The sequence below is a fragment of the Stomoxys calcitrans genome, chromosome 4, assembly GCF_963082655.1.
Source record: "Stomoxys calcitrans chromosome 4, idStoCalc2.1, whole genome shotgun sequence".
Classification (NCBI taxonomy): domain Eukaryota; kingdom Metazoa; phylum Arthropoda; class Insecta; order Diptera; family Muscidae; genus Stomoxys; species Stomoxys calcitrans.
The window spans coordinates 163951282-163964762 of NC_081555.1; the positions used below are offsets into that span (position 1 = coordinate 163951282).

General features: G+C 28.9%; 1 protein-coding gene across 11 annotated transcripts in view; it reads right to left on the minus strand.

Moving 5' to 3' along the window:
- Positions 1 to 7047: 7047 nt before the first annotated feature.
- LOC106088524 (cAMP-specific 3',5'-cyclic phosphodiesterase) overlaps positions 7048 to 13481 on the minus strand; it is a 692903-nt gene continuing 686469 nt past the window's right edge. For all 11 annotated transcript variants that reach the window (XM_059368225.1, XM_059368224.1, XM_013254097.2 and 8 more), the window contains 3 exons: positions 11885 to 12047; positions 10853 to 11227; positions 7048 to 9044 (listed from right to left, as the gene is read on the minus strand). In XM_059368225.1, coding sequence (XP_059224208.1) covers positions 8877 to 9044; positions 10853 to 11227; positions 11885 to 12047 — 706 coding nt within the window. In that variant the 3' untranslated portion in view covers positions 7048 to 8876. The remainder of the gene's footprint in view (positions 9045 to 10852; positions 11228 to 11884; positions 12048 to 13481) is intronic.

Genomic DNA, 13481 nt, shown 5'->3' on the forward strand with positions numbered 1-13481 from the left:
ATATTTGGAATTTGTTAAATTTTAAATGTTACGCTTACGTTTTTGTGATTTTCGGCATTTGTAAGTTTTTGTCCTTTAGGGTTTTATGTTTTTTGATGTTTACGGTTTACAAGAAAGAGAAAAAAAGACATGCTAAGTTTTTTTGGTTGGGTTTTGTATTTTTTGCATTTTCTTTTAAGTTAAGATTTATTTTCATTACGGTTCAATCCATGTTTTCACTCAAATTTTTGGTTATTTTTTAGTTTGGGGTTGGGGTAGGATTTTTAATCTTGCTCTTGAAAGATTGGCAAATTTTGAAGAGTTTTTATTCATGTTTATTTATTTGAAGAAGTTAAAAGTTTCCCCAGAGGAAAGGGGGTTAAGGGATTTCATAAACATTTGAAATGTTTAACTGTTAAAGAGGGAAATTCATGTTGGGGACTGGTCATTTGAGGGGTATCTTAAGAAAATGGTAGCTTACTTTTTTTACATAACAATCAAGTTTTACAGCTGAATGCATGTTTTTGTTCCATTTTAAAGGGTTGCTTTATTTTTTCTCGTTTTACATTCTATAACATATTCTTTACTGATTTTTGTTTTATTTTTTGGTTTGTTTTTGAGTTTTCATTTTTTTTTATATAATAAACTATTAGTTTAACAATGTTTAGGTTTGGGTTTCTGTTTCTGCTTGTTGTTGTTGTTGTTGTATTCTTTTCCATGTTCTTTTTGTGTGTATGTGGTTTGTAATGCTAAAGTTTATTTGTTTAGGTTTTTTTTATTCTTTCTCTCTGTGTTTTCTTTATATATATATCTATTATGTATATATAGTACCTCTCTATTTATATATATATAAGTATTAATGTTTTAAATGATATTTTTTTAACCATCAAGGTTCTTGTTTGTTTTGTTTGCATTAAATTTGCTTTTTCATATATATATATATTTCACTACTAATTATTATAAATATATATATTTTATTATTATTTATATATATATTTTATTATTATTTATATATATATATATATGCGTGTATATATAGATTTTTTTCATGGGTTTTGCTTAAAGGCAAAACTGTTTTTTTCTCTTGGTTGTTTTCCATGTTTTTGCTTGTATTTGTAAAAATAAAGAGCGGGATCCTGCCCTGTCAACAAAATTAAAATTAAAAAAAAAAATAACTAAACTAATAAATCATTAATAATAATAAATTAACATTTTTTTGTTGGTTTTTGTTTTCGTTAAAAATACTTCTAAAATAAATTAAGAATAAAAACAAGAATTTTGTTTTATTATTAAAAAAAAAATCAAAATATTTTTATATAATATTATTTGGCCATAATTTGTCATTTTAGTTAAAAACAATTTCTTTGTTATTTTTTTGTTTAGTTTTTCTGTTGTTTCTTTCTGGTTATTGTTTAAAAAATGTTATCGTTTTCTTTAAATAAAAGAAGAAGTTTTTCCAAAAATCAAACTTCTTCATGTCGTGTAAGTAAAATTCATTCTTTGAAGAAAAAAAAAAAACATTAGCGTATTAGTGTTATTATTATTATGCTTTAAAAATATTATTTTTGTGGTTATCTAATAGAATCAAACGAAAAACATATATAAGTATTGAAAACTTATAATTGTGCTTTAGTTATAACATTAGTTTTGTTTGTTTTAAGTTGTTTTATAAAAAAAGAAGAAGACTTAGTGATGTTTCTTTTTACAATTTTTGTTTTTCTTTTTGGTAGAGAATTTAAGGAAGCATTTAATTTGGTTCAATTTCGAAATTATTAGAAAAAAATTTAGAATATTTTTTTTTTTAATTTTTGTTGCCTTTAAATTTGATTTTTTCCTATTTTCTCAAAAAGCATAACGTTTTTTTTTTTGTTTCCACTTAAAATTATAATTTTTTTAAACATGTTTTTATAAATTCGAGTCCAACAGTTCAGTAATGTTTTATATTGCCTATATATTAGAAGTGATGTTTACAAATGTTTGTTGCTAAATTGTGGTTATATTATGCTTTAACTGTTATACAAGTGAATAACTTTGAACTTTTTTAAGGGCAGAGATAAAACTGTTATACCATTTTGTTTGCAAATGAATTATGTAAGCTCAAACAGAGCTTCTCGTATACTTAACTTTTGTATAACAGTTATCGAAACTGTTATACAAGTATGATAAAATTTTGTAAGATATGTTTTTGTTGAAAAGCCACTTAAATTTATACAACAGCAGATGTTTCCATTAATCATATGTTCGTATAACAGTTTCGAAAACTGTTATACAAATTAAGAGTATCTACAAATTGCGTAAAATGAACTTTTTGTTGGAGAGCCATTGTTTGCCCCTGTTCCTTAGTGGAATGTTCATGGGCGCATATTTGCCATTAAAAAGACTTTTAATATCTGGTATCTACACGGCTCTAATTTGTAAATAACAGTTACGAAAACTGTTATACAAATTCAGGAAAATGTATATAAAATGCGACTTATTTTTGAAAAGATGCAAAAGCAAATGTTTCCAATGATTTAACTTATGTATAACAGTTTGGAAAACTCTTATACAAATTAATATGTATTAAAAATTTGTGCAAAATTAAGTTTTTCATTGAAGTATGTAAGCTAAAACAGAGTTTTGCGAATACTTAACTTTTGTATAACTGTTACCGAAAATTTTATACAAGTATGTTAAAATTTTGTAAGATGTTTTTTGGTTGAAAAGTCGCTTAAATTTTTCAACAAATCCTATTTTCGTATAACAGTTTCGAAAACTGTTATACAAATTAAAGTGGTATCTACAAATTGCATAAAATGAACTTTTTTGTTGGCTCTAATATGTAAATAATCGTTAGGAAAACTGTTATACAAATTAAGAAAAATTCATATAAAATTCGACTTATTGTTGGAAAGATACAAAAGCAAATGATTCCAACTATTTAACTTATGTATAACAGTTTGGAAGTGGAACAAGTATGTTAAAATTTTGTAAGATTTTTTTTTTTGTTGAAAAGTCACTTAAATTTGTATAACGGCAGAGTTTTCCATTAATCATACGTTCTTATAACAGTTGCGAAATCTGTTTTACAAATTAAGAGGCATCTAGAACATGAGCAAAATGAACTTTTCCCTTGGAGAGCCATTAAAATAATTTTGAAATTTGGTATCTTCACAGCTCTAGCTTTTGTATAACAGTTACGAAAACTGTCATACAAATTAAGAAAAATTATTAAAATGCGACTTCTTGTTAAAAAGACAATATGGCAAATGTTCCCATTGATCTAACTTTGAAAAACTCTTATACAAATTAATATGTATTAGAGACTTTTGCGAAATTTAGTTTGTCGTTGAAGTATGTAAGCTAAAACAGAGATTAGAGAATACTTAACTTCTCAATAACAGTTACCGAAACTGTTATACAAGTATGTTAACATTTTGTAGTATGTGTTTTTGTTGAAGTCACTTAAATTTATATAATAGCAGATTTTTCCACTAATCCCACTTTCGTATAACAGTTTCGAAATCTGTTATACAAATTAAGAGGAATCTAGAACTTGACCAAAATGAACTTTTGCTTTGGAAAGCCATTAAAAAGACTTATAACATCTGGTAACTCCACGGCTCTAACTTGTGTATAACAGTTACGAAAACTGTTATACAAATTCAGAAAAATGCATATAAAATGCGACTTATTCTTGAAAAGATACAAAACCAAATGTTTCCAATGATCTAACTTTTGTATAACAGTCTGGAACACTTTTTTCTTTAAAGTATGTAAGCTAGAACAGAGATTCGCGAATACTTAACTTTAGAATAATAGTTTTCTAAACTGTTATACAAGTATGTTACAATTTTGTAAGATGTGTTCTTGTTGAAAAGTCACTTAAATGTGTATAATAGGAGATTTTTCCACTAACCCTACTTTCGTATAACAGTTTCGAAAACTATTATACAAATTAAGAGTTATCTAGAACTTGCGCAAAATGAACTTTTTCGATGGAGCGCCATTAAACTGATTTTAATATCTGGTGTCCACACAGTTCTAACTTGTGTATAACATTTACGAAAACTATGATACAAATTCAGAAAAAATATATACAACATATTTGTTGAAAAGACACTATACCAAATGTTTCCATTGATCAAACTTTTGTATAACAATTTGGAAAACTGTTATACAAATTAATATGTTTTAAAAATTTGTGCAAAATTTAGTGTTTCGTTAAAGTAAGTAAGCTAAAAAACAGTTTCGCGATTACTAAACTTTAGAATAACAGTTACCGAAACTATAATAGAAGAATATAAAAATGTTGTGCTTATGTATAACAGTTTTGAAATCTGTTGTACAAATTATAGCCATTTTGAACTTGTGCAAAATTAACTTTTCTCGTTGGAGAGCTATTAAAATGGTTGTAACATGTGGTGTTTCCACAGTTCTAACTTGAGTGTATCAGTTACGAAAACTGTTGTACAAATTAAAAAAATTGATAAAAATGCGACTTCTTGTTGAAAAGAATACTAAAGCAAAAGTTTTCATTGATCTAACATTTGTATAACAGTTTGGGAAACTGTTATACAAATTAAGATTTATCTGAAATTTTATTTTTTCGTTGAATGGACATAAAATTGATTATAACATCAAGTATCTCCATAGTTTTAACCTTATCTGCTACACAAATTAAGAAACAGTATTTTAGCTATCAGTTTTGAATGGAGGGCTAATAAAATTATAAATTTGGTTACTGTTATGCTATAACTGTAACATCTCAAATTTTACCAACTCGAAAACTATTGTTCAAATTAAGATGGTAAACAAAGCAACCACATGATATGTGGTCTTTTAGCGTAACTTTTAGACTTGTATAACATAGGTTTCAGAAACTGTTATACATAAATTAAGACGAAAAAAGCCACTTATGTATAATATGCTTTTTGTCATAAAAAGCAAATCATTAAATGAATAAAACAGATTGTTCTTTAAAATTTCTAATAATAGTGCTAAAGTTTCCAAACTGTTATACCATTTAAAAAAAATACGTTTGTTTTGTGGGCGAAACCTTAAAAATTGTATAATAGTTTACAAAAAAAAAGGTATATTGTTTCAACGGAGATAACTGTAACAATTTAGGTTAATATTATACTTAAACTGTAAATGGTTAATGTTGAATATAAGTTCCGGAAACTGTTATATATCTTAAGAAAAAAAAAGATCCCATTATAATTATTATAACAGCTGGAAAATTTCCAACAGTTTCAAAAATTGCTATACAACTTAAAATTAAAAACACTATGTGTGTAAAATAAGTATAAAAACAGATGTTCTCAATGTTTTAGCAATTGTATAACAGTTTCGGAAACTGTTGTATAATTTAAATGAAAAACACTGTGTGTGTATTTTATATTATTTAATTGAGGTAACCTTTAAAGTTGCATAAGAATTTACAACATAAAGGCCTACACAGAATTAACTGTTATAACTGCAAATATTTTACGTAACTGTTATACCAAAGGATTACTTTTGAATCATTTCGAAAACTAAGATTGAAAAGGACAATGTATGCATAAAATTAGCTTGTTTGCGTAGCCTTGCCATTTTTATAACAGTTGGCAATATAGGTTTTAGTTTTTAGAAACTGTTATACAAATTAAGATAAAAAACCATGATCTAGGTCGAACCATTAGAATTGGTATGACATCTGGTTGCGAAAATTGTCTGTTTGCTCTGTCATAAAAATTAATATGTAGAGAACTATGTGTGTTTTGTTGGCGAAGCCTTTAAAGTTGTATAATAGTTTATATATAAACGAATTTCAGTAACTGTTAAACTGTAACTATTACTTCTATCTTCGAGCAATTTCTGTATATAATTATAACGTATGTATAGCCTCAAGATTCGTATAATAGTTTATAACATAAACTGCTATACAAACTAAAATGAAAAAAACATATATATATTTCAAGTTCATTTTTATGACCATTGTATAACGGTTTCGAAAACTGTTATACAGCTTTAAATACAGAAAACTGAGTGTGTTTTGTTGACGAAGCCTTCAAAATTGTATACCAGTTTATAGCAAAACAGAATATCTGCAACATTTCCGGTAACTGTAACTGCTTTTCTAAACTTTTAAACATTTTTGAAAACTGTTATAAACCAAACTTTATATAATTTGCGTCTTATTGGAGTATCTTTGGAACTTGTATAACAGGCTACAACATATGTTCCAGAATATGTTATACATAATAAGGTGGAAAATCGTACGCCTATTTATGGTAAATAGAAATACATCAGGTAATGCTTCAGTTTTAACAATAGTATAATAGTTTCGGCAACTATCACACAACTTAAAATGAAAAATAATATGTGTGTATTGTTGGCGAAGCCTTTAAAATTGTGTAACAGTTTAGAATGTGAAGCGCTGTACTAAATTTGCTATTATTCCTCTAAATATTGCGGTAACTGTTATACTATAATTGAAACTCCTTAATGTTTAACCTTTTTGGAAACTGTTACACAAATAAAGGTTAAAAAATCAACGATTGCATAATATGCGGTTTGTTGAAGTATCGTAAGGAGTGCTATAACAGTTTACTACACAGATTTCAGGAACTGTTTTAAGGTGAAAAAATGGTATTTATGGCAAACCATTAACATAAGTAAAAAAACAGGTAATGTAACAGTTTTGAAAACAGTATAACACTTTCTGAAACTGTCGTACAACTTAAAATGAGTTGTATAACAGTTTACAACAAAGATTTCCGAACTTGCTTTAAGGCAAAAAAATGGTATGCCTATTTATGGCAAACCATTAACATTAATCAAAAAGCACGTAATGTAAGAGTTTTAACAACAGTATAACAGTTTCCGAAACTGTCATACAACTTAAAATGAAAATTTTGTTGGTGAAGTCTTAAAAGTTGTATGACAGTTTATAACATAAAGCGTTTATTACACTAAATTTGCTGGTATAACTGTAACAATTTCGGTAACTGTTATACTATAGCGGAAACTGTTATAGAAACAATGAAAGAAATTATTAATATAAACAAATTCTCTGCCTAAGGTACATATGAAACAAATCACTACTTGACGATTTCAAATGATTTTTATTGTGCCAGTTAAAGTTCTCATTTGTATAACAGTTAATCCATAAGTCTGAAATATTTTGTATAACTGTTTCTATATTTCCTATTGTTGATAAAATTTTGAATTTGCTTTCCTGTTTCTTGAAATAGTTTTTGATTTCTTTTTTACTGGGTGTAATACCTGTTTCCTGTCCGTTTGCTTTGTTTTTTTCTTTTCTTAAAACCCATAAAAAAGTGTTCTTGACTTGAACTTAAAAATCTAAAGAATAAAAAAATTAAATAATAATAGCAACAACAAATTGTTTTGGGTATATTGAATTTGTTTTTTTTTTTCATCATTCCTTTTGCTATATTTTGTGTGTTTTTAGGATTTTTAAAAATAGTTTTTTCGTTTTCTCTTTAAAAGGCATGCAAACAAATTTTAATATTAAAATTATTTAGAAACTAAAACAAAAGTATAACAGTTTTCTTTGTTTCCTTTTTTAAATTACAATAATATTAATAATAATAAAAATTATTTATATATATATAAAAAGAAGAAGCAAACATTGTTTTCTGCTTGTTGCTTGTCGATTGCTATATGAAAACTGAGTTTCATCAGATAAAAAATCATAAATATTTAAACAAATTTAAAAACAACATGCTGGCTTGCTTAACAAGTTATGCTTGGTAGGTATGTTCTAACTGTTTATTTATAAAGTAGTGTGATGCTAATGAGTTTCATTTTTGTTATATCCATTAATTTTCTTGGTTTAGAAGTTTCGTTTTTTTTTTACTTTGTTGTCAAATGTCATAGTCTTGGTCATAGTCATAGTGTGTGTGTTTTGTCAAAGAGGTCAGTATAACAGTTTTCTGTATTGTGTACGCATGTTATAGAGAACGTAAGGTCTAGTCTAGTGTATGGTAGTTTTCATAGTTTCTGGTTTTACATTTCTTTACTCCTTGGGGTTTGTCAATATTTAAAAAAATGAAATCAAATAAAGAAATTATAACAATTTAATTTATATATATAAATAATTACGAATTCATAAGGCTTTAGAAAAAAATTAAATAAAAATTACAACAAATTTGAGGAAAATTGATATTGTTGTTGTGGTTTGTTGTTTCATTTGGTTTGAAGCATTTACTTTAAAAATTATCTTTCTGATGGTTTTTTTAGCTATGTATATATACGGTTTTTTTGTTTTTTCAAATGAAATTTTCCCTAAACAATTATTATGTTTGTTGTTCTTGTTGTTGTGTCATTAATCATAAATTTTACTATTTGGTTTTGAATTATTTTTGTTTTGGTTTTGCCAACTTGTCGGTATCATAAAAATTGTATTGTTTGTTTTTTTCGGTTATTAAAAAAGAAAATGTTTTTTTGCTGCTCTTATTCTTCTTCCATATAAACTTAAATCGAAAAAAATCTATGTTTTGTATCATCTTCTCTTAGGTTGTTGTAAGAAAAAAGTAAAATCTTAACTATTTTTGTTTTAGTTGTTTAAATTGCTATTTTAGCATTGTCTTAAGAATGAAAAAATGTGTGTGTGTGTGTTCAACCCTTTCGGTTAGCTTTGTAAAGAGTTCTGGGAGTTTTGGTGTCTGTCTGTCTGCTTGTTTTGTGTGTTGATGTTTTAGATGAAGAAATTCTATTTTTTTAAGATTTTTTTTTGGATTTTTTGGTTATTTTTTCATTTTGTTGTAGTTTTGTGTGTATCTTTCTTCTTTTTTTGTTGTTGTTTTTGTAGGTTTTTTTGTTGTTTTTTTTTTTGGTTAAAGTCACTAACGTATAAGCAAAAAATTTTGCGCCTTTTCAGTTATTTTTCGGCATAGTCCCACGACTCTCCGTCACATTCCAGCGTGATGCGGTTGATTTTGACTCCCCGACGGTTTATTATCACCCGCGGTGGTCATCGTGTCAGGAGCATTGATCACATCATCACCACGTTCGGCAGCAGTTTCATCGCCCTCCTCTAGTTCAGCTAAATTCTCTTGATCATACTCTTCAAGGGTTACCTAAAGAAAAAGAGAGAGAGAGAATAAGAAAAAGATGAAATTTTAAAAAGGAAAAACAAATTGGAAAAATTAAAACAATTAAAAAATAAAATAAAATAAAATAAAATTATAAAAAATAAAATAAATTAATATCGAATAATATAAAATAAAATAAAATAAAAATAAATTAAATTAGAACAAGTTATAGTTCGATTCGGACCATACATGAATGCTGAACATTGTTGAAGTCATTGTGTAATATTTCAGTACATTCGGATAAGAATTGCGCCTTGTAGGGGCTTAAGAGGCAAAATCGGGAGATAGGTTTATCTGTATCAAGCTATTGATCGATTGACCGTGTATGTTGAAGGTCATGAGAGAAGCCGTTGTATAAAATTTCTGCCAAATCGGATGAGAATTGCGCCCTCTAGAGGCTCAAGAAGTCAAGGTCCCAGTTCGGTTTATATGGCAGATATATCAGGTTATGTACCGATTTGCGCCAACATAACACCTCATGCAAAATTTCAGCCAAATCGGATGAGAATTGCGCGCTCTATTGGCTCAAGAAGTCAAGATCCAAGATCGGTTTATATGACAGCTATACCAAGTAATGAACCGATTTGAATCATACTTAGCGCAGTGAAAGTAATACCAAATAAAAAAAAATAAAAAAGGCAGATATCGGAGATGGGTGGGGAAATCAACGCGAAATTTAGTTTGTTTATATTAACTAAAAAACAGACATTTGGAATCCTTATTTAGAGTGGGGGCCGCGTCACCTCCAAACCCCTCTAAATGGAAATATATACCAATAATGACCATAAGGGGCTCAAATGAAAGGTATTTGAGACTAGAGTACGAATCTGATGCATGGGCGTCTTCCTCATCCCCAAAAATACACCTATACTGGATATATTTGCCGACCATAGCAATATAACACTCTAGTGGAAGAAATTTGGGAGTAGAGAACCAATATGATATCCACATTGGGACGAAATATCCGAAAGGCCGTACCCCCAAACAGGACTTCTTTCCTGACTGTGCCAGTACAGGGCTCAGATAAAATAAGAGAGTGAAATAAGGCGCAGCGGAGCGAGCCGTGTCCAGCTAGCAAAAAAATAAAGCATAAAAAATAAAAAGTAAAATAAAAATACTTTTAAATAATTTGTTCATAAAAATATAAAACAATAATATAAAGATTAAAACAAAATCTGAACAATTTATTCAAAAAATCACATTTTAAAAATAATAAAAAATTAATAATTACAAAAAATATTTTTTTTCCAAAAATTTTATTTCAAAATGTGTTTTTAGTTTCTACACCAATAATGAAAAACATTTGATAAAATATATATTTTTTTATTTCTAATTTTTTTGTTTTTTTGCACATTAATTATGAATTTTTTTAATTTTTATTTTGTTTTATATTTTCTGTTTTTGATATTGTTTTAATTAATTAATTAAAAAATTGTTTGTCCAATAAACTAATAGTAAAACAATAATAATAATAAATAAAATTTTTTGTTTTGGAAATTCTGATATAGTTTTCTTTAATTTTTTTTGTAGCTATAAATAAAATTTCTGCTAAAATTAAAAAAAACGTGTTTTTTTGTTCTACAGATATAGGGTAATCTGTAGAACACAAAAAACCTGACAATATCCGATTGTATAAATAAAATTTTTAAAATATGATTTAATGAATTTCTAAAAAAAACATTTTTAAGAATTTTGGTAGCTATTTTTAGTTTTTGATAGTTTTTTTTGTCTTTTTTTAATATTTTATTTTTTAATTTTTTGAATTTGTTTTTTATCTCCGTTCTTTACATTACCTGAAACCTTATTTTGTCGTCATTCGATGCTAACTGCTCATCGGCCTGTGATGGTGGTGGTGATGGTGGTATCATACTCTGATAATAGTCTCTATTCTCTTCAAGCGTATCTAATATATCTTGAGCATCTGGATGTACCAAATCGGCCCAAGTTTCCCAGAGTGGATGTACAATGTAATCAATAAAGCCGACCTGCGACTTTTCAATCGTCGAATTATAACGATCACACATTGGACTAATGTCCATGCCCGATTCGCGTTCTTTGTCACCTTGCAAAAAGAATTCCTCCATTAGTAAGCCAACCCAACGTTTGTAGAGTGGCAATGGTTTGGTTGGATTACTTAAATCGGCACAATGGACAAGATTTTCAAGAACCTGTAAGGAGGAAAAAGAAAAAAAACCAAGAATTATTAAAGAAAAATACAAGTCAAACAAAAAGTTACATCATACGAAATGCTGATTTTTGGAAATAAAAATACTTTTCAATGGGTGCGTATAAGTCACTTGATTTGTTGCATTAAGGTTGATCATACGCTCCTGTGCCATAGCGAATTATTATTACTTATACGCTACCTTAATCTATTTTAGTTAAAGTCATTTGTGTTACTGATTTATGGCGGGATCCGCCAATAGAAATTTATGCCATTTGCCGAAAACAAAAAGTGAAAAGGCTCCATAAACATTGATGATGTCAAAATATGCCGATTGAATATGGCATAAATACGGGGAAACGTAAAAAAACAATAAATCCAAATAAAGTACAAGTTGACACCCAGGATTTCATATTTTGACTTCCTTAATGGTAAGTATTGGTAAAAATTCAAGCAATTGTATGTCAACTGATCGACTTGATACAGTGGTCGAAAAGAACTCAAATCTACGTGCGTCCTTCACGCGGCAACAGGTATCTAAATTTGAATCGTACGTAGACTGATGTTGTCCACTGTATGTGTTGTCCGATTAATATTCATGATTTAGTTTTTTTGTAATACCATTCTTTCATATATATATTTTTTTCCTTTTTCTTTTTACCTGTATACGATCTGTGTAATTGTCCAGCAGTAGTACACCAGATCCGGCAACTTTTTTAGTTTCTACCATAGTTTTCAAATCAGCCAAAAGGCTCATATGTTTGGACATATCGGTCGATAGTACAATATCAATAACCATTTTTCTTAGTGTTTGGCGTTGTTTCCTAAAAATAAGAAAAGAAAATGAGTTAGATATGTTTAAAGATTTTTTAATAGTTTGGATCACCAAGAAACTTTGGGAGATCGGTCTACATCAAATCATGATCCCATATATACTAATGGAGGATGTTGGATGAGGGGTCCAAAATAACCAAATGCTTCAAACTTCGACGAAATTGGGTAACAAATACAACTTAATAAACTAACGACTCTAAATCCGGAGATCGTTCTATATAACATTTTCATCCAAATTTTGTCTGTATTCGGCACGGATGTCGGGGCATTAAATAAAACTCCCTGTTTCAAATTTCAGTTAAATCGGTTAATATATGCTATTTTCTCCCAAGAGTTTAACATGTTGTTGTTGTTGTAGCCAAATTAGTATGTAGAGGTAGTGAAACTCGTCTTAAAGGAGAGCTTTAAGTTCGTTCCGGTCTGTACAACCATCGCCCCGGGAACATGGTGGTCAATGGTTATGTATAGGAGCCAATATATCGTCATGTCGTATCGAGCATCATATGAACTCAGTATTTAAGCAAGAGCCAGTGCCACCCGGCCTCTCACTGAGACTTTCCACTCAACACCGCTGATTGTCCGTGACTGCAGTTGCAGCTACCCCGTATGGAGCATTCCACTATCCCAAATCTCGTGATCACGAAGAACACCACATAGATTGGAGCTAAAAGTTCCAGCCTGTATGGTGATCATAGTTTTGCCGTGCCGGGGCCAAGCATGTTTAAATCGGGGTTATGTCTACAAAAAGGTATATCAAAATATGATCTGAAATTCCACAAGATTTTGAATAGCCTAAAACAAATCAAATGCGAACAGTAAATTTGTCTACGAACATTCCGTTAACGAACACGGGAAAAATTTCTTACCTATCAATTAGAACTGTCCGATTCAAGTTTAAGCTGAATGATAAGGGATTTGCCTTTTTTTCGAACCGAAGCGTTAAGTGCCGTAGGCGGATATACTAACCTCGAGTAATGAATGTGCCTTTTTCCAAGGTCCAAGGTCTTAATTCGGAGATTATAGAATGATCTCCCGAATGGCGTCTATAGATTAAATCAAATTTAGCCTAATCAATAATTCAGACTTCTAGGAGCTCAAGAACTTAAATCGGGACATTTGTATGCGGTCTTTATCTATTTATAGACGTATTTGCTGATTTCGTGTGGATGTCGGGGGTATCAACATATCTCACATACTAAATTTAAGGCGAACTTGAGAAAAGATGATTGGCTTTTAGAGTCAAATCCGAGGATCAGTCGATATGGGGGAAATATCTATTTAGTTATAGACCGATCTGAGTGAGTTCTTATACGAAATTGCAGCCAAATCGGACAAGATTTCTTCAAAGACTATAACTATTTATGGACCCATTTGAGCGAGATTTATTGTAAGGCCTAAACAGGTATTACAAGACATAAACGAAA